Source organism: Eptatretus burgeri, chromosome 15 (genome assembly GCF_056783735.1).
Source record: "Eptatretus burgeri isolate ZD-2024b chromosome 15, Ebu_testis_v1, whole genome shotgun sequence".
Classification (NCBI taxonomy): domain Eukaryota; kingdom Metazoa; phylum Chordata; class Myxini; order Myxiniformes; family Myxinidae; genus Eptatretus; species Eptatretus burgeri.
The window spans coordinates 14,563,060-14,589,009 of NC_140975.1; the positions used below are offsets into that span (position 1 = coordinate 14,563,060).

Consider the following 25,950-nt stretch of genomic DNA (forward strand, 5'->3'; position numbering starts at 1 on the left):
TTTGCAGCAATCAGAATTTTGAACAACGCCAAGTCAACTTAGATCATAGAATGGCAATGAGAGGTCGCCTTTTACTTTATAAACCTTAACTCTGACTTTTGTTTCATTTTCAGGAATGAGCATTTATGCTTATAACATGAAGAACAGCAATTTTCTCTGCAGTGGAAGCCTCATCGTCTCGGCTCCACATCACACCCGGAAGACTCGTCACTCGCGTGTCAATATGAATGCGGAGGCAGCCATTTGCCAAGACAAACGGGTGCATGTTCTACATGGGGACTTGATTTTGGAATTTGACCTACAGGGCCCATGCCAATTCAATTACATCGCCAGGCAGCCGGGCAGTGTGTCCAAACACTACTTCAACTGTTCGGAGACTACTGGAAACAAATCATAAAAGATTGCTCCAGGCTGAATTAAACAAGTAAATCTACTCACGGTACATCAAAACATCAAGGTCGAAGCAATACACAACACACCATTTTATTTACCATTCATTCTTCACCGACGGCCTGTCCTTGCACGCCATTTGCAGGGCAATGCTCTGGTTTTTTGCACGCAATGATGAACCCCAATGTGTGTGGTGGAGATTTCTCCTAATTTGATGCCATCTTAGGTCCCACAACAATCGGTAGAAGAGAACGGTCTCTTTTTTTTTTAACCATCATATGAGTCACAGAAGATGTGATCAGGCAACTTGTACCAAAGGAGGGATTCGGATCTGAAGGAGTGCAGCATGAACACATTGAGAGTTCTATGTCAATCGTAATTATGGAAATTGCAAAAAAAAAAAAAAAATTGTTCATCTGATTGCAGAATAAGGCAAGTAATGGACTGAATTGCTCAAATAATTTCCAAAGCAAAACCAAAGTGGTTGTTCGTTAATTCAGCGGTATCTGCAATTGGTTACCTCTTCAGATTTCTCTTTTTATCAACCACAACCGATCATCTTGCATTTCTCCTCCCTCGTTTCTACCCTGATTATTTCTTATATTATTGGGTTAATTCTTGTGCTTGAAATGTAGTGAACCCTGAAAGTGATTTTCTTATGAGAATAAAAATAAAAGAAAGAACCAAGAATGCATTTTCAACAACAAACTTGCAATGTTCGGAAATCCGTTTCGGACACTCATTGACCACTTGTGCTCGCAGCATTTGACACTCTTAAATCAGTTTCGCACACCCATGATGTATCTTTTAAGAGTTGTGCTGATTAGCAAAAGGTTTTCCGATTTATCTTGGAAAACATACAGGCAAAGTCTGTGAAAAGGGCTCAGATGTTTTAATAAACTGAAACAATACTCTTGTACAACATACAAAAACCAGAAGAAAACAAATTTGTGGAGGAATTTTATTGTTAAAATCATAAATGTAAGATCAAACTTCCTTAATGTCAATTCATAATGACAACCTCTACCACCAAGTTTCCAGGGTAGAAAGAGAAAGTATTATAATTTATATTCCAACACTTTCTCTTTTACAATATGTAGAGTGTTGAGGAGGTACTGTATATTCGAGTGACTTGTAAAAATAGAAGCAGGAGGCGGCCAGAGTGGTTGAGCAGTGAGATAAGGAATGCTATAAATGAGAAGCAAAAGGCGTTTGTTAGGTTTAAAATAACAGGACTGGAGTTAGATTTATATCACTATCAGAGTAAACAGAGGCAAGTTAAGAAAATAATTCAGCAAGCCAAAAGAGAGTATGAGAAGGACATGGCTAAGAATATTAAACATAATAACAAGACTTTCTTTAAGTATATCAGGGGAAAAGAACAGGTTAGGACCAGTGTGGGCCAGTTGAGGAATAACACCGGAAGAGTGGTGAGTGATGAAAGTGACATGACTGGCTTATTAAACAGGTAGTTTTCCTCATGATTCACACAAGAACAGTCAGGAGAATTGCCAATAGCTGAGAATATCTATCAAGGAGGTGAGGAAGGAATCCAGGTTGGAGTGGAGGAACTAAAGGAACAGCGAGGAAATGTAAGAGTAGATAAAGCTCCAGGTCCAGATAATATGCACCTGAGAGTATTGAGGGAGGTAAGTGAGATGTTAACAGATATTTTTAATAGTTCACTGGAGTCAGGACAGGTATCAGAGGATTGGAGAGTAGCAAAATAACACCATTATTTAATAAAGGATCCAGAGAAGAATTGGGAAATTATAGACCTGTTAGTTTGATCAGTTGTGGGGAAGGTGTTGGAGACATTAATTAGGGACCAGATGAGGAACCATTTAAATAAATACAAACTAATTAAAGGTAGTTAGCATGGGTTTACCAAAAAGTAGATCCTGCCTAAAAAATCTTTCAAGAGTTCCATGAAGCAGTGTCTGATTGGGTGGATGAGGGAAAGGCAGTGGATATAGTGTATCTAGACTTTAAGGCATTTGATAAGGTACCACATCAGAGGTTGTTAGCCAAAGTGAGGGCTTGTGGAGTGGCTGGTCAGGTAGCTAATTGGATTGCAAACTGGCTTCGTGATAGGAAGCAGAGTGGCTGTGAGAGGGAGGATGTCTTGCTGGGAGGATGTAAGTAGCGGGGTACCTCAAGGATTGGTACTCAGACCATTACTATTCATTATTTAAATCAACGATTTGGACAGTGGGGTGAAGAGTAGGTTTTTCCAAATTTGCAGATGATACAAAGCTTGGAGGTAAGGTGGATAGCAGAGGGGGGGGTGATCAGATTCAGGGAAGTATTGATACTTGTATAGATTCGGCAAAAGATTGGCAGATGGAATTTAACCTGAGCAAGTGTAAGGTGTTGGGGATGGGGAAGAATAATGAAAATAGAGATTACAGAATACAAGGGATAATTTTGGAGCGTGTCACACAGGACAAGGATCTGGGGGTGGTAATAGATACAGGAGGTAAGCAGGCAGAACAGTGCCAGGCAGCGATGGGTAGAGCAAATGGGGTTTTCGGTTGTATTTGGAGAGGGATCATTTATAAATCAAAAGAGTTGGTGTTAACATTGTACAGGAAATTTAGTGAGGGCCACATCTAGAATATTGTGTGCAGTTTTGGTCACAACTCAGGAAGGACATAGGTGCCATAGGGAGGGTTCAGCATAGGGCTACGAGATTGATTCCGGGCCGAGCTAGACTCAGCTATAAGGAGCGGCTGAAGGAGACAGGGCTTTATACACTAGAACGGGGGTCGTTACGGGGAGATATGATGGAGATGTTTAAAGTAATGAAAGGTATCGATAAAATAAGTGCAGATGAATTATTCAGCAAAATAAACAGTGATAGGACCAGGGGCCATAGCTTGAGAGTGAAGAGGCATGGAATAGTCTCCCTGGAAAGGTAGTGGCAGCAAAAACAGTAGATATGTTGAAAGTAGAATTAGATGGGTACCTGGAAGTTATGGAGGTAGAGGGGTATAGGGATGCTGGCAGGACTCTTCGGTAGCTTGAGCATTGATGGGTGATTTTGTGCATCTGTACGGAGTGACTGTGGAGGTCTCGTCAAGGGGTGATGTGTGGCTGATATTGTGTTTCTCAACCAAGAACTGCCTTCACCAACCAATTCCTCCCCCCTCCCCACAGGAACGGAAGAACGACAAAAAAAAAAGACAAAAAAAAAAAAAACTTTGCCCTTTTCTTTTTTATATTAATTGATGTGATGTTGATGTGGCGTCGGCACGATGGGCCGAATGGCCTCCTCCTGTGTCTTCTGTAAATTCCTTGTGTATATCCTGGAACAATGTCAATTTGGATTTCTAATTAAATTTCCAATTTAAGACAGCGAGCTCATCAACAAAATAGAAGCTCATCAACAGTGTAGCAAGATCATCAATAAAATAGGAAAATGCAATGTCATTAAAAAAAAAAGAAGAAGAACATTGATAATGGACTGCGTATTTGTATAAGTGTACTGGGACAATTTCCAAGATGAATGCATTTCATGAAAAAGAGAGATAATCCAGGGTGTGAATATTCACACGGCCACGCTGTTTGGGATGCGGTCAGGAGAAAGATAGTTATATATGAGACGTTTTCCTCTGTTTCGTGCAGCGATGCTTGAACTCAGAGCGTGAAGTTCCTGGCGGAACCGGTCCTGAGCTGCGAGAGTATGCTGGTCCACAAAGAGCTGATCTGGGAAATTTCCAAGAAACACCTGGAAAAAGGGAGGTGGGGTGGAGGAGAGAGAAAATTCAGTTCGCCAATGATCATGCTTTTCAGTCTTTCAACTTCAGTCTCTCATCCTCGTCACCATAATCTGGGGTGTACTGCTGCCGGAGCGCACCGGAGCACTGTTCTGGCACCTCATTAATTTGAGTTGCACAATAGTAAAAAAAGTTTTTTTAAAAATGCACTTGAAAATCAAACAGTCATTTCCAACCTAAAATTTGTCAACATTATTTATTTACACACTTCTTTGATGCTAGCATCCATTTTTCTCCATTTAGATTTAAAAGAAATTAAAAAAAAAAATTCAGTAGTCCCTCGCAAATGCCGACCTCGCTGAAAATGCGGATGAACCATGTGCAAGATGTGGTTCAGCACAGTTGACAGTGGTTGTATGGCAAGAAGACACCAAAGACTAGGACCATCAGGTCCACTCCAGGGCCGCCGCTTAGCCGAAAACCTCCCACCCCCCCCCACCGTCCCATTCCCACAAGGGAATGTGGAAGACAACTCCTCCCCTCTCCCTTAACATACTGGCACCCCGTTCATGCCTGGTCCAAATCACTGCACGGGTCTGCAGGCTGCATAGGTGTTCCACAACTCGGAGGATTGGTGCCTGGGGATCAATTTCCCTGGCTGATTTCCACCGGGTCCGAAAATGCTGAAACTGCCTCGAGACGTGCCCTGCGACAGTTCATCATGAAATTCGCCAACATTTCACCGGATCTGCACCCATCATGAGGATGCAGTCCGTTGCCCGGCAAGTCATCATTCAATCTCTGAGATCATCTGATGTCCCTGGAAAGTGAGGAAATGAACCACCAAAGGGAGTGTGGGTCAGACGCTTGATCAAATATGAGTGGTGGAAACCATCGACGGAGTCCGACCATCAATAATTATCCGAGTAAAGGCTTTGCCCGGCAGTGAGAGCAGCGTCACCCTTCGGTCGTTGTGGCAGTCCTGGTGATCACTCTTCCCTTTTCAGAGAGAGGGACAGCAAGGCCCCTCTTCCAGTCAGTTGGGATAATGCCTGTGTTCCAGGCAGAGCATAGAACTGCATACAACGACATTAATACAGCATTTCCACCAGCCTTGACAAGTTCAGCATGGATGCCACAGATCCCAGGAGCTTCACCCCATTTCAACCGATTCACCGCAGCCTGAGTTTCAAGAAACGAAGGTGGATCACAGTTGATTGGAGGGTCAGCAAGAGGGATAATAACATGCCTGACATCCAACTCAACAGCTGGTGGATCAGCCTGGAACAGCCGCTCAAAGTAACCCACCCAGCGAGCCTTCACTTCGGACTCCTCTGTCAAGAGCCCACCACCCTCTGCTCTAACTACAGTACATCGGGGGACAGGCTTAGGGGAATACAATGCCCGAATTCCTCTGTAAACAGGACAAGAATCACTTGACGACAGGTGATTCTCTACCCTACAACAGATTCCTCACACATAGGCCTCCTTGTCCACCCTCAATGCAAATGCAGTTTTATGCCTCAACTCCCTGAACAGCTCAGCTCTGCCATTGAGAGAAAAATTTTCTTCGCCCTATGGTGAGTTCCTCCACAAGGAACATCAAGGATGGTGGGCTTGAAGGCATTCCACAACTCTTCAGGATTTGCCAAAGCACCCACACCCCCCAAAATCCCCAATCAGCCTGTTTGGAAACTCCTCAGTTATCCTCTCATCCTTGAGTTTGCCAACATCCAGCCAAGGCTGGGATGGTACCATTCTCTCGGATTTAAGGTGTAACTTCCGAGATGCAACAACAAGCCTGTGGCTGGTGTTGAGCAACTGAGCACTCTGGTAGACCTTGCAGTTCTGAATCGTCTTTCAGCAACCATCAGGGAGCACATGGTCATTCTCCTTTGTCACACCACCAGCGTTGGAATACCAAGTCCAGCGATGAGCTTGTGGGCGCTGAATCCATGAACCAGCCACCATGAACTAAGTCCATGACTTCTTGCTAAGTCAAGGAACTTCGTGCTATTCTGGTTAACAGTTCCAGACCCATGGGGACAAACACATGTCTCATAACCATCTCTATCAGTTCCAGCCAATGTATTGAACTCCCCCTAGACTAGTAAAGTACCTTGTCTGGGGAACTAATCAACCACAGACTCGAACGTGGCGGCATAGAATGCGTCCTTCACGGTGAGATCACTCGACTCAGTCGGAGCATATACAGAGCAGAGACCAGGGAAATGACACCCAAGGAGTGACAAATCCTTAGTCTCATAATATGCTCATTGACCGGTGTCCGGAACGGAATCTCCGGCACACAATGATGCCTCACCCTGCCTGCGAAAACCAGGGTGACAGTTTACTGCTGGGTCGAGATTCAAACCCAGGCTAGACAGCTCAGAGACCAATGTGCATACTTTTAAGATATTATGCCAGCCCATAGCATAGGCCTCAAAATAGAGCTCATTGCGTTTTCCTGGCTCTGACTCCAATTTGTGAGCACACCCACGTTGGTTTCATCTTCGCCTTAAGTCTGTCTCCAACCCTGACATGCACTCACCTCATCATCTTCAAATTGACTGAGCGCCCAGACAGCACCCAGGTGCCAAGCTGAACGTCCCCTGTCAGCCAAAGTGTCGAGCAACAGCTCACGTTCAGACCCCTTCTTATCGGGTGGGGGACGTCGCATGGTCGGTGAAGCATTTGGAATCCACGAGTACCAGTCATACTACAGTGAAAACAAGAAATAAGAAAAAAAATACTTTTGCAATCTATATATATTATCAAATGTTGATCTTGACTACAAAAGAGGAAAATGCTTTCTTCGTTTTGTTTTTTTTTCCTCCTTGTTAACATATCATCCCATTGATGGCTGTTTGATCCATGTTTGCTTCAATCATTGTTATTCTGCTTGTTGCTCACCTGCCCAAAGTTTACAGCCGCATGTTGGGCCGAGGCAAGGAAAATGGCTGTCGTAGCAAGTTCCACAATGTCTTTTAACGTGTTCAGAGACTCAGGGAAACCTGAAATCATATAATCACACAAAGCACAGCCATGTCTCACGTCACAGATAAATAAACAATTCTCATCATCAGGGATCAACGAGGCTCAGCTCGTGACGCATCATGATCACCACCATCGGTAGCTCAAAAGCGTTCTGCTGTTGATTTCATTGTTCATTTTTTCTTCGATAGCACAACATGGATTATATCCGGCTCTCTTTATAGCAGTTTATAGTACCCACAAGTATGAATAAGTCGCTTACTTTGAAAGACCACATGCTGACATACAATAAGACAACTAAACATTAAACAATGACAAAAAATATATATTCCCCATTATTCAAGAGAATAAAATTTTAAAATGGAGCTGGTGCATCGCAACTAAACAATTGGTGGTTGTGACAACCACACTTTCTCCAGATAATGCTTTGACACAGCTTTTCTATATAATAATCTATGTGGCTTTATTCACCCTTTATGTTTGACAATAAATCAACCTTTAATGATGCAATAATTTGCATTCACAAGAGGAAATTTATGTACACATGGTGGAATGAGCCTTAGAGTCTGTAAAAAGCAAATTAAATAAATAATATTGGTTTTTGGGTGGGGGGGGTGTGCTGTTCGTCGGTTCGTTGACTACATTGTACGGATAAACGGGAAGGTCAAATTTCCACCATAAATGCATATGTAATAAATAGATTATCCTGAATTGTTATTATTAATATTGTGTACATGCCCATATTTGTGCTTGTGGTACGATATTATTCCCGTAGTTATCATTGAAGGTATTGCAGCAATGACCGACCGGACTTGCGCTTGTTGCGGAATCCATTCACAAGGATGTCGGCCGACCAGGCCTGCAGCTCCCAGTCTCCTCGAACTGCGTCATCATCGCTATAATAACCACCAAGTACCTCGCTCACATAGCTGCAACCACAATCAAAAAAGAAAAGAAAAAGAGAACAGAAGTATATTACAAGAAGTTGATATGACAAAAATATTTATAGTACTTTATTATATATCCTTTAACCATGTTTTGTTTTCAGGGTTCAATGGTCATTCATTATTAAATTAACAACCTAAGGGACAACATATAACGATTCTGAATTTTGATTTCTGGGGCTAAAATGCCATATCGTCACCTGATTTTTGTTCTGATTTGAATAGAAAGCTAGAGTGAAGTCAATGACGTGCCATTGCAAATCCCCACACTTCCCACCTAGAGCAAAGTTGAAAGATGGCAAAAAAAAAACGTTCCACCAGGAATGACCCAATATCAAATTCTTAACTCAAATTGTTTTTTCACGTTTTGACCTCTGTGACCATAAATCCCCCAACCCACCCCCTGGGGCATGAACAGGGGTAAAAATCAAAAAAAAATTGTTACACATTTCATGCATCCCCCAATTTGATTGCATGTATAAAGATTCTGTAAAAAAATGTTTTAAAATCTGCCCGTAATTGCATTTTTTGGCATTTCACCTTTTCACCCCGCCCCAGGGGCGGGCAAAAAATGATACCACTCTTGCACCTCCTTTCCACGTGGTGATCATAACTACTAAGTTTGGCGAATTTTTCGGAGGAGAGAATGACAGAACGGACAGAGAGACAGACGGACAGAGAGACAGACGGACAGAGAGACAGACGGACAGAGAGACAGACGGACAGAGAGACAGACGGACAGAGAGACAGACGGACAGAGAGACAGACGGACAGAGAGACAGACGGACAGAGAGACAGACGGACAGAGAGACAGACGGACAGAGAGACAGACGGACAGAGAGACAGACGGACAGAGAGACAGACGGACAGAGAGACAGACGGACAGAGAGACAGACGGACAGAGAGACAGACGGACAGAGAGACAGACGGACAGAGAGACAGACGGACAGAGAGACAGACGGACAGAGAGACAGACGGACAGAGAGACAGACGGACAGAGAGACAGACGGACAGAAAGACAGACGGACAGAAAGACAGACGGACAGAAAGACAGACAGAAAGACAGAAAGACAGAAAGACAGAAAGACAGAAAGACAGAAAGACAGACAGAAAGACAGAAAGACAGAAAGACAGACGGACCCAATTGTATCATCGCATTTATTTTTTCAAAAAACATGGGGATAATAAGGAATTTTATTTCACAGTAAAGTTCAACTTGTCTCAACCTTAATCAAAATTCATACTCTAGTTTGTCGCGAGAGGGCAGCGTTTACCAATTATCACCATTCTTTAAAGGTTACATGGAAATCCGAATGTTGTATGGCAGGCTCGTGAAGAATGTACTGTCGGGCCCCAATATTTCCCAAGGCTTTGGTCGTCCATGTTTCTGGAAGTGATTTCTTGCAGATTGTCCTGCTTGCGTTTCCAGCTGTTTGCACAAGGTATAATTAATACGATCATTATGTATCAAGTCATGTCTCATTAAGAGGGGACAGATCGGAAACAATCCTAAGGATTCTATTTCTTTCTCAATAAATGTCGAATAAGAAAAGTGAAAAGTTTTTCCTTTTCATATCCAACGTGGCTTTACTCAACTTAAGAACCTTAAATAAGCCTGGTGTTGGTTTAACGATTAATGTGACTGCCTTAATAACTTAGGGTCTTGAGTTTGAGCCCCTATCGTGCCATTAAATAACACCAGGTTGGTTGACTCAGCCTGTCATCCTTCCGAGGTCGGCAAAATGAGGACAGGCTTTCTGGTTACAGGGGGCACTGCATCAACGGCACTGCCACGCTCCCAGCAATAATGCAACCAGCAGCCACAAGCTGAATGCGAAATAATAAGAACCTCAAGTTCTCTTTCTTCAAGGATGACTGTGGCCTGTTTTATACGAGGTTCTGCAAAATGCTCATCATTATCTTAGCCCCCAACCAGCTGGGTGTTTCTTTTTTTTGGTGGGTGTTTTTAGGCCACCAACCAGCTGGGTGTTTATTTTTGTCAATTAAAAGTTCTCATTACAATGAAGCGCTATTAAATCAAGAATTGTTAACCTCAAGATATCAAAAGTGAGGATGAATATGGGTTGAGTGACTCAAATTGCTGATATGGTCCATTATTTGATAAGACATCTGGACTCGACGCTCATTCGTGAGATTGAAGTTAGCACAGGGGATATTGGCCAAATGGCCTTTTGCTACACTTTGTTAACTCACTGAAACTCGGTGGCATAATGGTTAGTGTCCACTACGAGTCTTAGAGGCCGGTGGTTTGAATCCGGCCGAGTCATACCAAAGACTAAGAATTGGTAAGTACTGCTTCCTTGCTGACACTCAGCATTTATAAGATAGAGCACGGACAACCATGTGGGTTGGAAACCCTTTGGAGGAGAAAGAGGATGGCGGGAGGGGGTGGGGGTGATTTATACCTCTAAATGTGCTCCATAAAAATGGCGTTGCTGGTACTGAGAGTTAGGTCACTTCCCCCCAAGCTCACTGACTATATTTCTCTGAGTCAAGTATGGAATCCGATGTTCTGTCTCACATATTTGTCTGCATGTGTGTGTGCAATTTGTTTTGTAGCTCCCAAATTTCCTCCATGAGCCTGACTGTAAAAAAATAAAATAAAATAATAAATAAATAAAGGTCCATGAAGATGAAGGTAGAGTCCTGAAACCAAGCAAGACCAAACAAAACGATCGTATCTTCACAGATCCATGTTGTACCTGTGGATGGTTTTCCATACGGCGAGGCCATCATCGCGGTAGTGGTAATACGGAGGAGAGTTAGGCTCTGCCACGCCACGCTCTTCGAGATCCCCGGGGAGTTGTAGCGATTTCAGGGTCAGGGTGGCGACAGATCTCCGCACAAGCTCCACATGCCCCCCACCACCAGTTGCATTTGCCTGTAACCACAACCGCAACAACCAAACCGCTAATTGCACTCCTTCCACCTGGCGCAGGTCAAAATCTTCGCGACAATCCTTTAATAACAAAAAAGCATGGAGTAAAATACAGCAAAAGAGATATCCCATTTTAACAAGCATCGTGCCACCATCCACACAAAGATCCATATTCCTGCCCAAATGTGCAGGGGCACTGCATCAGCGATACCTTAGTAGGTGATTCCACCATCAGGCTGATTTCTTAATCGAATCCCAGTCAAATCAATGTCCAATATGCATTGGCTACCAATGGTGAGGGCTTCTTGAACCACAGGCATGAAAAAGTAGAGGTGAAATTACAAGGTAAATGGAAACAAGAAAATGCTGGCGATATAAAAAGAAACTTTAGTTTCTTTATAAACGACAGAGAAAACTAATAATTCACAGTAACAGCACCCGGTCTGATTTAACTGGTGGCTTAAGCTACACAGGTTTGTTTTACCACCTTTCCTCTGGTCTATAATCCTTCTACCCTCCCTTAGTACTCTGACCCTCCTCTGTTCCGCCGAGAAGCACACATTCTCCCTGCTCTGGCATCCTTCTCCCTGCTCAAACTCCCCAAATTTAAACGAATTGTACACCTCATCTCTTTTCTTCGTCTTTTGCTCCTGTTTGTGTAACACTCTTCCGGAGACAATTCTATCCCTCTCTTCCCTCCAGGGCTCCAGCAGGCATTACACTACCATGTGATATCATCCCCTTCCCTACCCAGGACATTTCTACCTCCATGAATCCACCCTGACCGAATCATTATATTCGTAGGCTCCTGTGTTTTGTGTGTATATATATATATATATATATATATATATATATATATATATATATATATATATATATATATATATATATATATATATATATATATATATATATATATATATATATATATATATATATATATATATATATATATATATATATATATATATATATATATATATATATATATATATATATATATATATATATCGTGTGTGCGTGTGCGTGTGCGTGTGCGTGTGCGTGTCTCCCATCTGGCAACACCCGCCCAACCTACTTTCTTCACAACCCTGTAAGGAATTTCAGTCACTCAAACTCCTGGGTCTCACCATCACGCACGATCTTTCTTGGGCAAAGCACATTTCAAAGTTGGCCTCCAAAGCAAGTCACCGACTGGGCATCCTCCACCGTACAAAGTCCTTTCTTGGCACAATTGAACTCCTATCCTCATACAAGGTCTTCATCTGCAGCTTGATGGAGTACTGCTCTCCCCTCTCGACTGGCTCCCCTGCCTCACACCATGCTCAGATCGACGCCGTGGACAGCAAATCTTTCAAGATCAATGGATTCTCCCATGCTGAAGCTGAGCAGACGAACCTATCATTTTCTCATCGCAAACAGGTCGGTGGTCTTTCTGCCTTCTGCCGCCTCTTTTCTGGTCTTGCACCCTCTGCTCATTCCATGCTTTGATCCCCCCCCCCTCAGGTTTCTGCAAGGTGCATATAGACTGCCATCATCCCCTTTCTGGTGAAAACTATCTAAATCCAGGATCACTGCTCACCTCCATTCATTCGTTCCTCTATTTCTCACCTACGGAACCAACTTCCACATTCTCTTTAATCTCATACCTCCTTCCGTGTCTTCAAGGCAGCTCTTCACAACCATCTCAGTTTTTCCCCAATCCAAAACTATGTCTTGTCCACCATCGTTAACCACCCACCCTCACCCCACCCCAAGCTCTCCTTCGAAATTCCAGTTTTTCCTTCCTGAGAGTTTCATTCTGTATCCATCTTGTCCACCTCATGCATCCTTTCATACCTCCCATTCCTTACCACACCCATTGTTTGACCAAGTCTCCCTCTATCCTGTCCTTCAGCTCCACTGTTAGTGCCCCCCCCCTACTGTTCCTTTTGTCCTGTTATGTCCTGATTGGTTCAGTGTACTGGCTCTTCCACGAGTCTCGACTCTGTATGCAAAAAAGGAAAATTTTCTGGTTCTGCTTTACCTTGTCGAACAAGCCACACTCACAGATGAGCTCCTCTCGAGCCTTCGTATTGATGGCGATGGTGAAGCGGATGTGAGGTGCAAGCAACTGTCACACAGAGGTGAGGTGTAAGCAACAAGCACAACCACATCCACATCCATAACCATAATGGAATCCGATTCGCCTTGTGTTATCACAAGCAAAGACTGATGTTGTTCATCATTACATCTGCCGAACTTTATCATTTTGAAGTCACACTTCAACCACCATTATGCGAGCATTTATAGACGAGTGCACAACAGTAAATGTATTCAAAGTATCACAACAAGGTTGTACACATTCCAATACATAAAATGTAATTATTCGAGCTGACTCTATTGATTAAAATTACAAACCTTGACATCGAGTTCAATAAATAAGAAATCACAACAACTTTTCCATTGTCTATGAAAGCAAAAATGCAACTTTTTCATATTGTAGCATAAACGGGTCAATAAATATCGAACACGTTGCGGCGGGAGGTGATGAACCCATGATGAACCAAAATGATCTTTTACTGCATTCAAACCAACTGGAGGTGGCTTGCACACACGGGAATCGCAAGAAGCACACAAGGCTCTTAACTCTTTGAATGGGATTCGTTTCCAAAAAAATATAACTGGGGACGATTAATTTGATGGAGGGTATGATGGCGGATGAGAAGGGGAGGGAAAGGGATTCATTGAAAAAAAATATTATATACACAATAATAAAATCTAAGAAACCTAAGGCACCTCACACTGGACTCAAGCACAGAGAGGGAGGGAAACGAGAAACCAAACCAGGTGAGGTCTGAGCTCTCTTGGCACGCCAACGAAAATGCCGATGAAACACATGGGCAGGATGAACAGGCAAGCATGAAGGAAACAGGAACAAGGAGCCAGGCAGGAAGACAAGCAGGAACCAGGGACGATGACGAAGCAGTCAGACGATATAGGTGGTTGAATAGTTAGACGATATAGGTGAACTCTAAAATAATAGGTGGTTGAATTTGGTGAACTGATGTGAAAATCCCGTTCAAATTTCAAGTCAATCGGATGAAAATTGACAATTTCAGAAATTATGGCCGATGTTGACCGCAAAAATAGTTGGTGGTTGAATTTGGTGACCTGATATGCAAATCCTCTTCAAATTTCCAAGTCAATCGGATGAAAATTGAGGATTCTAGAAAACTGGCCTATGTTGACCTTCAAAGAGTGACCACTATATCATATGGTCATGTAACATGTGGTAAGGTTTTAATTTCCTCCGCTGAACAGTTTTCGATGTATGCTCTTAACAAAATGCAGACACGGCATACGCAATACGTACGTACACTACTGATCGCTTATCCCTGCTTTTCGCTTCGTGAGTGCAGGGTAATAACCACAAGGATACCCATATTCACAATCTACAACATTACTATAGTTACCTGTAAAAAATAACCACAAGTGTACCTGCATTCACAATCTACAACTACCTGCCTGTAAAATTAACCAAAAGTATACCTGTATTCAAAATCTGCAACTACACGTATCTGTAAAAATAAGCACAAGCCTACCACAGAATAATTATATCAGGGGCTGCCGAGATATTACATGTGCAGATGAAGGATGAAAAGGGAAGGTACATTTTCAAGGTACATTTGGCCACGTGGCCAAATAGATAATAAGTATAAAAACATTAATTTCTGAAGAGTTGTTAACAAGTGAGCGCACAACTGGGAAAGACCTTGTATAAAGGATGCACAGCAGGAAGTTGGCGAAAGGTCGCTATGGCGAAAACTTCGCAAACCAGGTGAGTCCGGAGCAGGTGCGTCACGGTTTGATGAATGTGGAAGTCACTAGAACGAACCCAGATCTTGGCCAAAAGCCAATCTGTCGAGTCGTCCGTTGGGAGAAATATTGGAGCAGAGGGCCCTGGTGTTTGAGAGAGCTGTGAGATAATGAGAGGTGGGAGAAAGGATGAAAAGTGTGAAGAAAAGAAGTGGAACACTTGTGGGAAAGTTGGCAGGAAAAGCTTATACCCAAATTATAAATAAATAAAATATATTGAAAAAGGAGATGGAGTCCAGAATGTGGCGGCACCTGAATAGCGATGGGGACAAGTTTGTCATGTCCGTTTCGGTAGAGCAAACAGATCGGTGCTGCTATGTGCTGCTTCGTGCACGGGTCTGTCGCATTCGCCGAGACGTTGTCCAACAAATAATAATCAGCCAAGAAGATATTCCCTGCCTAACCAAACATCAAATGTATTTCACAATCAACTCTCACTCGATCGTCATAAGGTTCAAACGCTACTTAATAGGTTAAAGAAAGTTTATTCCTTCACAATTAATCAATTCCAAAGTAGACACTTTGTTTGTCTAACTGGTAATCATTCACTACTTCAAAAATGTTCCACAAAGGATGAGGTTGAAGGTCAGACAACAATGCTTGCACAACATGCTCCGCCTGTAACGACTTTTCGGCAGAAGTGGTGTTCTTGATAACATTGACGACTTGCAAACTTATTTATCATCCATACTCTGATACCATTCTTGATTGTGGTTTTTATCCTCATGGTTTAATTACAAACAAGGTTTGTCCACATCAACTCATCACCTTCAATTCTTCTTCGAGTGTAAGGCCCCGCTCGAGGCTGGTCTTGACCATTTCTGTGGTCACCGGGAACTTCGCAGGAAGGTCCCGGCACTGACGCAGTAAGACGGGGTTGCAGCCAGAGAGGAACTGGTACCCGAAGAGCAAATCGGACTGCCAGTGTTCTTTTACGTATTCTCAACATGGTGGAATAAAGGTACAACAGGCAAGAAGAGAGGGATATGGAGAGAAAGGAAATCCAGGTCAGGGAGCTCATAAGCATCTCAACAAACGTTGCCTCTATTACTCAATGTCTTGGGCTCACCGGAAACAGTGTTTTTAATCCGAACAAAGATCTTTTCATAGTCAGAAAAGTCACTCCAAGACGATTGGAACATGTGCATAAAATGGTTCACGCAAAGGTTTTCCATCCTGCCGGATAAGGAAGGTAAACGGTGAAAGGGGTGTGGACGGAGACGGGCTAAGCCCTTGTTAAAAGGTACATTTACACCTCCATCAGTCGGTAGTGCAATAAAGGATTCTTGATTAACAGGTACAGCTCACGCTTTGCTATAATTGGCCAAGAAGTGGAAGGATTTCTCGCTGTCAAACTGAACATCCCTCGGGAGGTCACTGTGCTTCGCCGCATCAATGCTCCCCAGAAATCCCGGCTGCCATTCCTGCCACCTGTGCATGGCGTACATCAAGGAACATAGTAATGTTTATTCCATAACATCTGTAAATGTTGCTGTATCTTCACTTTTACAACCTGTAAAGTTTCTGTCGTTCTTCAAGCTCTTTCATGCGCTGCTGGCGTAGCCGTGGGTCAGTATCTTTTTGGGGTATTTTTGCTGCAAAAAACAGAAATCACAAGTACATGATAAATCCCAACAAAAATAGGATTTTGAACAAATAATATACTCTTGAAACAAGGTTACTAGTAAATTGGGGGTGACAACCACACATCCATCCATCCATCCATCCATCCACAGGACCATACTCTGTCCAGATTGTCGGTGCTGCCAAAGCAGTCTCCTTGGCTCGAGGACTGCAGAGAAGAGTGAAACGAGGAGAGTAAATGTGTGTTCATGGTTAAGCCAAAGATATTAACCAAATGCACGTCCAAATGGGCCAAAACCCCACAAAAGGTGTTTGAAGCCAGACCTAGATTGGCCAGCATAGAAGACGTGGCTTAAACCAGGTCGAACCCCCCACAGTACGGTGATAACTCCAGGAAAAAAAAACTTTTCTCAGAGTAAAATTGCTCGTTATCATTAAAGCGGTTTTTATTTATTTTTTATCAGATGCTGATCATCTGTCACAGGCTTAAGAGGCTGGTATAGATAAGAAAGGGGAAATGCATCCAAGAGTGTGCGTATTACTGACGTTAACGCCGAGTTGTTTGCAGTGAATAAAATGTTTCTGGAATAAAAATAATAAATTGCAAACTGAACGTCAATAAACTGTATTAGTGTACTGTAACATGTACAAGTCGTGTTGTCCAACCACCGTCAACGAAGCGATGGGTTCAATGCTAGTTAGATCTAAAATGAACATTCTTTTGTAATATTCATGATTTTTTGGGGGTTTTTTTACAGTTCGGTGTTGAATGAAAAGAGGATGTGAGAGCTGGCAATGTACCCTAGAGGTGCACGAGTTCACTCGCCTCCATGCTGTCTAACTTGGGTTCGAATGTTGATACAGTTATAAACTGTCCCCCTGGTGTTTCGCAGGCAGAGCTATTCATCAATGTGTGCGTGTCATCCCTCAGATGGACGTTAACGTGGTGAACCCAACTGCCAGCAATTGGGGATGCTGTGCCGTTGAAGGTTAAGGACGCAATGGCAAAGAAGGCATCGCAGGCACCCTGAACAAATTCGTGCCATCTTTTGTTGGACATCAAGCCTAGACAGCTGATTCGTGAAAGACTTGAGACAAAAAGCTCCATTTCCTCCCCTCCACCGACCCGATTAGGTGTAAATAATCGGGACCTCAATGGAATCACAGTGGTTAAAAGAGGAATGGAAGAGTGTGGGAGGTGCTGGTGGTTATATGAAAAGGCGGCTATAAGAAGACAAAAACAGCAGAATCTGATGAACTATATTAAAAGTCAAATGGAAGCAGAAAACAAAAACAGAAATCGGAACACAAGACAGACAGGACGGTAAAGGAAGGACAATGTTCACAGAGCAAGCGTTTACGCTTCAGTGCTTCTCCGTTAACCGAAATCTCCCGCTTTCCCAACATGGAGTTTGCTTTTAAAATCCCTCCAGCGTGACTGTCGAGAACAAGAGCCGATTTCTTGTAAAGCCAATCAGGGGTCAGTGGCAAAGAACAATCCTGGAGAATCCATTCTTCAAAGGAAGATAAAAGTTAAACCAGCCTTGCATGACGTCACCGATGTTGGCACAGCAGGATCAGAGGTCTTCGAGGACATTTTACTCCACAGCATGGCGAATGTCCAGATAAAGTTTGACCCCATCAACCCAATCTTGGTCCAGTATTCCCAGTGAAGACCAAATAAAAGGAATGGAAGTCTCGAGTTTTATTAAGAGGTGTCCTCTTGGTTGCTTGCAGACCTTCCATCCAAATGTGACAAGTTAATATCACGCGCGTTATAAATTGAGGGTTCTCTACAAACCTGATGCACCTATCACGTAATTTTGTCTGCAGACAGTTTGTCTTTATTATTCTGATTTTAAAGGTTGTCTGTGATCTTTCCTCTGCATGCTCAAAAGTTTCCTTCCTTAGAATTTCAACATTTCCCCAGAAAACGATTTACAAGTGACTTGGACGGAGTTTCTTCAATTTCCGCTTCTTCTCACGTACAATTCCCGGAGACTCGTACCAACTTGTCTTCCCCCCAACTACGCTTAACGAAGCAACTTCTTTTCCTCTTTACTTCACATCAATGGCAATGGGAAACCAAAGTATTTTCTTGCCATCTCCCGGCTCATGAAGGCATTTGCTCGCAGCGGCGCAGGTTCGCTGCTCCACATCGAGAGCTGGAACACCTGCGTCTCACGTTGGACACCTGAAGGTGTTCGGGTGAAACGACTGGGGCCTGTGCATGGAAATCCCTGATGGGAGGACAAGGCACATGGTTTGCTGCTTTCTCATCAAAATATGCAGGTAGGTGACGCACCTGGTCTTCCGTCTCATTGGGTCTCATACCTTCTGCTCTTTAACCTACAAAATAACGTTTCCAACGTTCCTTTCCACCTCCTTAATTTCAAACCTTGTTACACAGTAACTCTCATTTCCCTTCATTTACCCCTGTGGAATAACCTCTCCGTGTTACATCTATTCCCTTCCACCCCTCCGAAATGACGGTGTGACAGCATGTTCACCCAATACATTTCACCTATCGGATCCCATGTCAGATGTAAACCTTCCAGCATTTATCATTCTTCCGGAAATAACTCTTTCTTGAACCTCGACCTTGAATTCAAACGAAACGTTGCTATCGAAACCTCTGTGGATAAGGTAAAGTGATGACATCATACTTTGCCAGGTTAGTGTACTATAAAATGTTTTGACCGTTCTCGAATCAACACGAAATGTTTATCTATTTATTAAGTACTGCACGTTGTGTGGAGGTCTAAATTGAGAGAGAATAGGAGAGAATTTGAAAAGTAAGGCTTGTTCAATGATCGTTCGAACAATCAGCTGGGCACTGTCCCTCATCGACGTTTTCACCCTCATAACCCAGAACGTGTGTGTGTGTCAGTAAGTTAGAGAGAGGGAGAGATAAAGAGGGAAAGAGGAGGAGAATGAAGAGGAGAAAATGAAGGGGAGGAAAGTGTGGGAGGAATTGTGTGGGGAAAGGAGATGAGGAAGGGAAGGGAAGAGAAGGGAAGGGAAGGGAAGGGAAGGCCAGCCATGTAGTAGAGGTCAAAATTTGACCATACTTATCGACTTTAAAGAAATGTGAAAGAGATAGAGATACAGATTTGTTTTTTTTTAACTGAAATTATTTTTGCAAACTACCCCCACACTTCCCCCACGAGTAAATCATAAATAAACGGCCCACATATGAGAAACAAAGCAATCCATTCCATCCATCGGGACCACACTCTGTACAGAGCGTTGGTGCTGACGAAGCAGTCTCTTGGGCTATAAGGCACAATCCTGGACAGGTCGCCACTCCGACACAGGATACTCGGATGGCTCAATCATCCCAGCAAGCTGGTACTCATTTTGCTGAACTCAGAAGGATGACAGATAGAGTCAAACCCACCAGGTGTGAATTCAACAGCCAAGCAGGATTTGAACTCAGGACCCAAGGATCCCAAGCCAACACCAGGCACAAACAAAGCAATGATCATCAACACAGAGTATTCCTTATGTTTAAAATAGGGCACTGTATTTGGAAAAGTGCTGGTGACGTAAATAATGAGAGAAAAACTAGGCATCATTGATACATCGGACCAAGCAAGGTCTTACTCAATAACCTCGTGATCGTTATCGATGAGATGGTTGATAATTATAATCGTCATTGTAAAGATGTCTGTACGAAACTCACCACACCCGGCACGTAAAACCACGGAACAGTTTCCATGCAGCCACTGGTAGCATGGGAAGGTGATCGACAAGCCATGATGAGGGTCTCGAACCGCGATCCAGGAGCAGAACCAATCGTCAGTCAGGAGGAAATTGCGTTTAGTTAGGGTCACGGCCCAAAGCTCCCCGAGATCTTCCACACTTTCAACCACATACGCATCCACCTGGGGTGAAAAGACCATAAACAAAGGTTGAAGAGATATTTTCTATTCTTATGTATGGCGGCTTGGCTGCTTGGTAGCTATTATTTCTTGGAAGTGTGGCTGTTCCGCTGATGCTGTGCCCCTCTACCAATTCAGTGGTACTCATTTCGCCAACCTCAGAAGGATGACAGGCTGAGTTAACCCCACCTGGTGTTCATTCAAACAGTCAACAGGTGCTTGAACTCAGTATGTTAACGTCCCAAGGCAGCCACCCTCACCACTAAGCCAACACCAGGCTGGTTGAAGAGTAATATGATCAATTACTGCACATTAGGTTCCACTGTAGAATAAATGCCATCTTTAAATGGGTCTAATCCCCCCCCCCCGCAAAATAATAATAATAATAAAAGAGCTGGGCAAATGTGGTTATTGAGAAAATGTGGATTCTGAGAATGCTGCACCACCAAGTGCACAATATCAAATGCAAGTTTTCCTCAATCTATGGAACTACAGAATGATTTATAGTCCATTCATCAGTCTATTACTACAATGACGACTACTACTACCTCTACCACCACCAATAGTAACACTAACATGACGACTCATACTTCTTTCTTGTGGGGTCAGCTGGGTATGGTTTGGGCCAAGTCCATCAAGAACCGGCTGACCTCATGTTCGACCTATGGCGATATGGGTGGGAATTAATAATTTGTTCAGGATGCCGGTGATTTTCTCGCCAACTCTTCGATAAAGACACCTTGATATCCTTACAGTCGACCAAGAACCACAGATGGCAGACAGGTCCTCGAGTTTAACGTCCTTCTGCTGGACGGCGCACACGTTGAAGCATCGTCCTGCATGTGAAACACCAGGACGGCAGCTTATAGCCACGTTGTGCATCAATCTCAGGCTGGAGAGCTCAAAGACCACTGCACACATCCAAACTATTCTGCCAAGCCTACATTCCATTCATTAACACAAAAGCAAACTTGCAAAGTCAGAAAAACAGAAGAAACATATGGCTACTTACTGCTCCTCTTTCAAAGTCGTTGTACCACGGCTTGTCCAGCAACACCATGTCTGAACTCTGTTCCATGCCATCCAGACGGATGTAGATGTAGTCGTCTGTTCCTGCAAAATACTTCTTGCCCGTACAAACTGTCACCACATACACGGGCATGTCTGCCTGTCTACTGATTTCTGTCTCTATTGTTCCGCTGCTCTGACAATACACTTCTCCTTTGCTGACGAAATAGTTCGGCAAGTTGGCAAGAACCACTTTTCGTAACTTTTCCGCTTGCCAGCCACTGGCAAGAAGTTCCTCTCTCCTCAAGTCCTCTACTTCCTGTGCATTTGGCTTGGTTCAGCCATCAGTTACCATCACCAGAAACTTTCAAAACGTACTGCAAGTAACTTGTGCAGGGCATTGCAAATACAAGAGTTCCTGTGGTCATTTGCTTTGACCAAAAAGATGGGCATAAATACAAGTCCCCTCAAAACAAGTGAAAAACAAATTAACTGTTCTTTTGCAATGAAGTCATAAGCCTTGCGATGCGTGACGTAATGGTGAAAGCGTGAGACAATCTTCAAAGTATTTAAACGATGACATACAACATACAATAGGAGCAATAGTAATGAAGGTAATGGATGATGTGACCAAAATTATACAATACATAGCAATGGTTAAGGCATGCAATGATTTGAAAACACTTTGTGAACAAGTGTAGACCAGCGTTCATTGTGTACTTTGCTAATCACACTCTCACTTTCACTCTGGCCCTCCAAAAAGAACCCTTCCATCTGATTTCTTAACAATCCTCTTGAAGCTGTTCAACCGCTCCAACTTTTGAGACTCATTCGCAACTCTGATCTCTCTTGGGAAACAAACATTTTAAAGTAGGTCTGCAAAGCACCCTCCGTCGCACAAAGTCCTTCCTTGGAAAAAATGACCTCCTATCCACCGACGAGGCCTTGATCCAAAGTTGGATAATGTAATGCTCTCCCTCCGGGCTGGAGCTCCTGCCTCTTTCCTTTCTCGGCTTCATGCAGTGGAAACCAAGGCGTTTAGGATCATTGGTATCTCCCGCAATGAGGCTGTCTTTGGGTCTCGGTCTCGGTCTCGGTCTCGGTGTCTCTCTCTCGCTCTCTCACTGCAGGCAGGTCGGTAGTCTTTCTGTCTTCTGCTGTCTCCACTCTGGCCTCACGAACCCCCCCCTCCACCCCTCCAGGCTCAATCTTCCTTGCCCCTCTGTCTTACGTTAGTCACCCTCTCCCCCCCCCATATTTTCACAGGGCACTCAAAGTCTGCCAGCAACCCCTTTCTGCTAAAGCTAGGAAAATCAAAAATCACTACTCATCTTCACTCTTTCATTCCTCTTTTTTTCCCCGGCTTTGGAACAAACTCCCACAATTTCTTCAATCTCACTCTTCCCTCCAGGTCTTCAAAACAGCTGTTCACCACCATCTCTTATCTTCCCCCATCAAAAACCATTATCTTTTCTACCCCCGCTAATCCACCTCCTTCAAATTCCTTGCTTTCCTTCCTGAAAATCCCTGTTGTGTGAGGACCTGAAAGTCCCTGTAGTGTCCATCTTGTTTACCCTGTGTACCCCGCCCCACCCCTCTCCCTTCCACAGACCTCCTCATGTTTCTTCCCCACTGTTTTTTCCTTCCCTCTCAAGCCGCTCTCGTCTCCTGCTCCCCTTGTTGTACATTCTGTGTTCGCTCTCATACGAGAGGGGGGGGGGAGGTTCTATGTGGTCTTTTTGGAGAGACATAGTGAGAGTGTGAGACTTGTCAGGATTGAAAGACATGTTCCACGTGTTGATGTTGGCTTAATGGTTAGAGTGGTGGGGTTTTGATCCTAGACTCCTGAGTTCAAATCCTGCTCAGCTGTTGAATTAATACCAGGTGGGGCTAACTCGGCCTGTCATCCTTCCGAGGTCGGCAAGACGAGTGCCAGCATGCTGGTATCCTGTGTCGGAGTGGTGACCCGTCCAGGATTGTGCCCAATAGCCAAGGAAACTGCTTAAGCAGCACCAATGCTCTGCACAGAATATGGTCCCAATCTCCTCCTCTCATACGAGCCTCAACATTTTATACAAAAAAAAGACAGATCAAACTGTGGTACATCGTTTGGGAATGTCAAGATATCTGACCTTGATTTTGCAGATGATGCAGTCATCTTTGCCGAGACTGGATATTCTTTTGGGGGCCCTTGAGGTGCTGAATGAGTCAGAGCCGCTGGGATTTTGGGTTTCCTGGGTCAAAACTAAGATCCAGGCTTTCAATGGCATCTAGGATGCTGCTATCTTGTCTGTACCTGTTTGTAGTGTGGATGTTGAAGTCATTGAGAGATTCACTTACCTTGACAGTGATACTCATGTCTCTGCTGGCTGTGAGTCAGAGGTCAATAGAGGTTAATCAGGCCTGGAGAGTCATGGATTCACTGGATCATGGGGTGTGGCGCTGTCGGTACCTGTGCAGGAAGACGAAAGTTTGAGTCTTCAGGTCCTTGGTGCTTCCCATCTTGTTCTATGGAGGTGAGTCTTGGACTCTGCCCAGGGATCTGAGATAGACTTAATTACTTTGGTCCCAGGTCTCTTCGAAGAATCCTTGGCTATCGCTGGTTGGACTTTTTGTCCAACGAGCAGTTGCTGAGAGACTCAAATGAGATTTGCTACCTGGATCGTCTGTGAGCATCAGCTGCCGCTATATGGACATGTGGCACGTTTTCCTGTCACTGATCCTGCTCACCAGATTCTCTCGTGAGTGGAGGAGGCCAATGGGCCAACATCGTGCCTTGTGGTTGCAGCAGGTCAATCGACATCTCAAGGAGATGGGGATGGGCCAGGCATCTGCCTGGGGGATGACCAGACCGAGGCTCCTGGAGTACCGGCGAAAGTGGATGCAACGACGTGCTGCTCCGGCGCATGCTCCCATACCTGACCTGACTTTTATTGCCGATTCTCGTCTTGCCAAATTATTTTTTTTGGATACATTGTCAAGCTCATATGAGAGCTAACACAATGCACAGCAAGGGGGGCATGAGACAAGAGGGGTGGAAGAGGGAAGGAAAAAAACAATTGGAACAGAGACATTAGGAGATCTGTGGAAGGGAGAGGGATGGGGCAAGGAACATGGGGTATACAAGATGGACACATTACAGAGACTTTCAGGAAGGAAAGCAAGGAATTTGAAGGAGGTGGGTTTGGGGTGGATTAACGGGGGTAGAAAAGATCGAGGTTTTGAATGGGGGAAGATAAAAGGTGGTGGTGAACAGCTGTTTTGAAGTCCTAGAGGGAAGAATGGGATTGAAGAGAGTGTGGGAGTTTATTCCAAAGGCAGGAAAACAGAGAAATGAAAGAGTGAAGGTGAGCAGTGATTTGATATTTTTGGTAGTTTTACCAGAAGTGGGTTGCTGACGGACTTTGAGCACCCTGCGGAAATACGGGGGTGGGGCCATAACACATACAGAGCGGGGGAGGGGGGGCGAGACCGGAGAAGAGACAGTGGATGACAAAAAGACCACTGACCTGCCTGCAGTAGAGAGTAAGAGGCCCAAAAACTCAGCCTCACCGCAAGAGATGCCAATGATTCTAAATGCCTTGGTTTCAAGAGCGTGAAGCCGAGAAAGGTGAGAGGCAGGTGCACCATCCCAGAGGGGAGAGCAGTACTCCATAAGGCTGCGGACGAAAGCTTTGTATGTGGTCAGAAGCTCAGGTGGGCCGAGGAAGGACTTTGCACGACAGAGGATTCCCAGTCGGAGATTGGCTTTGGAGGCCAGGTTGAAAATGTGGCTTTCCCAGGAAAGATAATGGCAGATTGTGAGACCCAGAAGCTTGAATGAAAGGACTTCTTCCAGAGGATTGTTGGGAAAGTAGATGGGGGGGGAGGTTCTATGTGGTCTTTTCGTAGAGACATAGTGAGAGTGTGAGATTTCTCAGGATTGAAAGACATGTTCCATGTTTTGGACCAGTTTGTGATTTTACTCAGATCTGCAGAGAGCGAAGAAGCTGCTGCTTGCCGGTCTGAGGGATGACAGATGGTATGGTAGAGGGTGGAGTCATCAGCAAAGAGATAGAGGATTTTTCAGACAATCGGTGACATCATGAGATCATAATTAGAGCGAGAGAATGAAATAAATCTACATAATACATACATCGAGACAGCAGAGATTTTTTTGATTTTTTTTTTTTAGTTTTAGCTCCACCCTCCATGCTCTCTGTTTCATAACCTCCCTCTCCCCACACCAAACCACACATCCCTTCTCATCTTTTCTTCCTATTCCCACTTCCTACTTTTTCCGCTCCTCTTTTCCTTTAAAATTTTCGTATAAACAACAAAAATCACCTTCTTTTCCTCCCTTAACCACCACACCCAGGATACATAATATGTAGATGGCCCTCAAATCAAACGACAAGCTGAGTTACTGAGATGGTTGTAATGGCAACAGAATTTAGTTAATCACAGCTGTGATCTTATCAGGTTGAGATAATACCATGAGGAATAGATATCTGCAATATGAAAGCTAAATGTTCAACGGCGTTTGAAATATTGGGTGCACGAAAGTACATTGACAAATGATCAGTCGGTCGGACAGAGCTCATTGTAATGTCCCTGTCTAAGAGCTTGTCGGAGGGCGGAAGACAAATGCTCATGCTTTTTGTGGGAAGGGAAAGGGGTATTGTGACATT

General features: G+C 43.9%; 3 protein-coding genes across 3 annotated transcripts in view; 2 read left to right on the forward strand and 1 right to left on the reverse strand.

Moving 5' to 3' along the window:
- The window catches only part of HPX (hemopexin), a 34,800-nt gene extending 33,720 nt beyond the window's left edge, over positions 1 to 1,080 (forward strand). The window contains exon 14 of the mRNA XM_085856269.1: positions 114 to 1,080. Within this exon, the coding sequence (XP_085712395.1) occupies positions 114 to 397 (284 nt within the window). The 3' untranslated portion in view covers positions 398 to 1,080. The remainder of the gene's footprint in view (positions 1 to 113) is intronic.
- Positions 850 to 22,435, reverse strand: ALOX5 (arachidonate 5-lipoxygenase). The gene is made up of 14 exons (XM_085856268.1): positions 21,285 to 22,435; positions 20,074 to 20,275; positions 16,318 to 16,399; positions 16,113 to 16,235; positions 15,874 to 15,980; positions 15,573 to 15,745; positions 15,057 to 15,203; positions 14,701 to 14,904; positions 12,973 to 13,059; positions 10,771 to 10,949; positions 7,911 to 8,032; positions 7,023 to 7,123; positions 6,661 to 6,828; positions 850 to 4,120 (listed from the first exon to the last, which is right to left on the reverse strand). The coding sequence occupies exons 1-14, from the start codon at positions 21,432 to 21,434 to the stop codon at positions 3,941 to 3,943; spliced, it is 2,025 nt and encodes a 674-aa protein (XP_085712394.1). The 5' UTR covers positions 21,435 to 22,435; the 3' UTR covers positions 850 to 3,940.
- The window catches only part of LOC147011585 (uncharacterized), an 80,784-nt gene continuing 73,238 nt past the window's right edge, over positions 18,405 to 25,950 (forward strand). Inside the window, exon 1 of the mRNA XM_085856276.1 lies at positions 18,405 to 18,680. Within this exon, the coding sequence (XP_085712402.1) occupies positions 18,632 to 18,680 (49 nt within the window). The 5' untranslated portion in view covers positions 18,405 to 18,631. The remainder of the gene's footprint in view (positions 18,681 to 25,950) is intronic.

Coding starts and splice junctions, on each gene's coding strand:
- ALOX5 (XM_085856268.1), bottom strand. CDS start 21,434: ATGCCCGTGTATGTGGTGACAGTTTGTACGGGCAAGAAGTATTTTGCA. Junction 16,400..20,073: donor GGTTTTACGTGCCGGGTGTG/GTGAGTTTCGTA, acceptor TGTTTTTTGCAG/CAAAAATACCCCAAAAAGAT. Junction 6,829..7,022: donor CGGCTGTAAACTTTGGGCAG/GTGAGCAACAAG, acceptor TTTTCACTGTAG/TATGACTGGTACTCGTGGAT.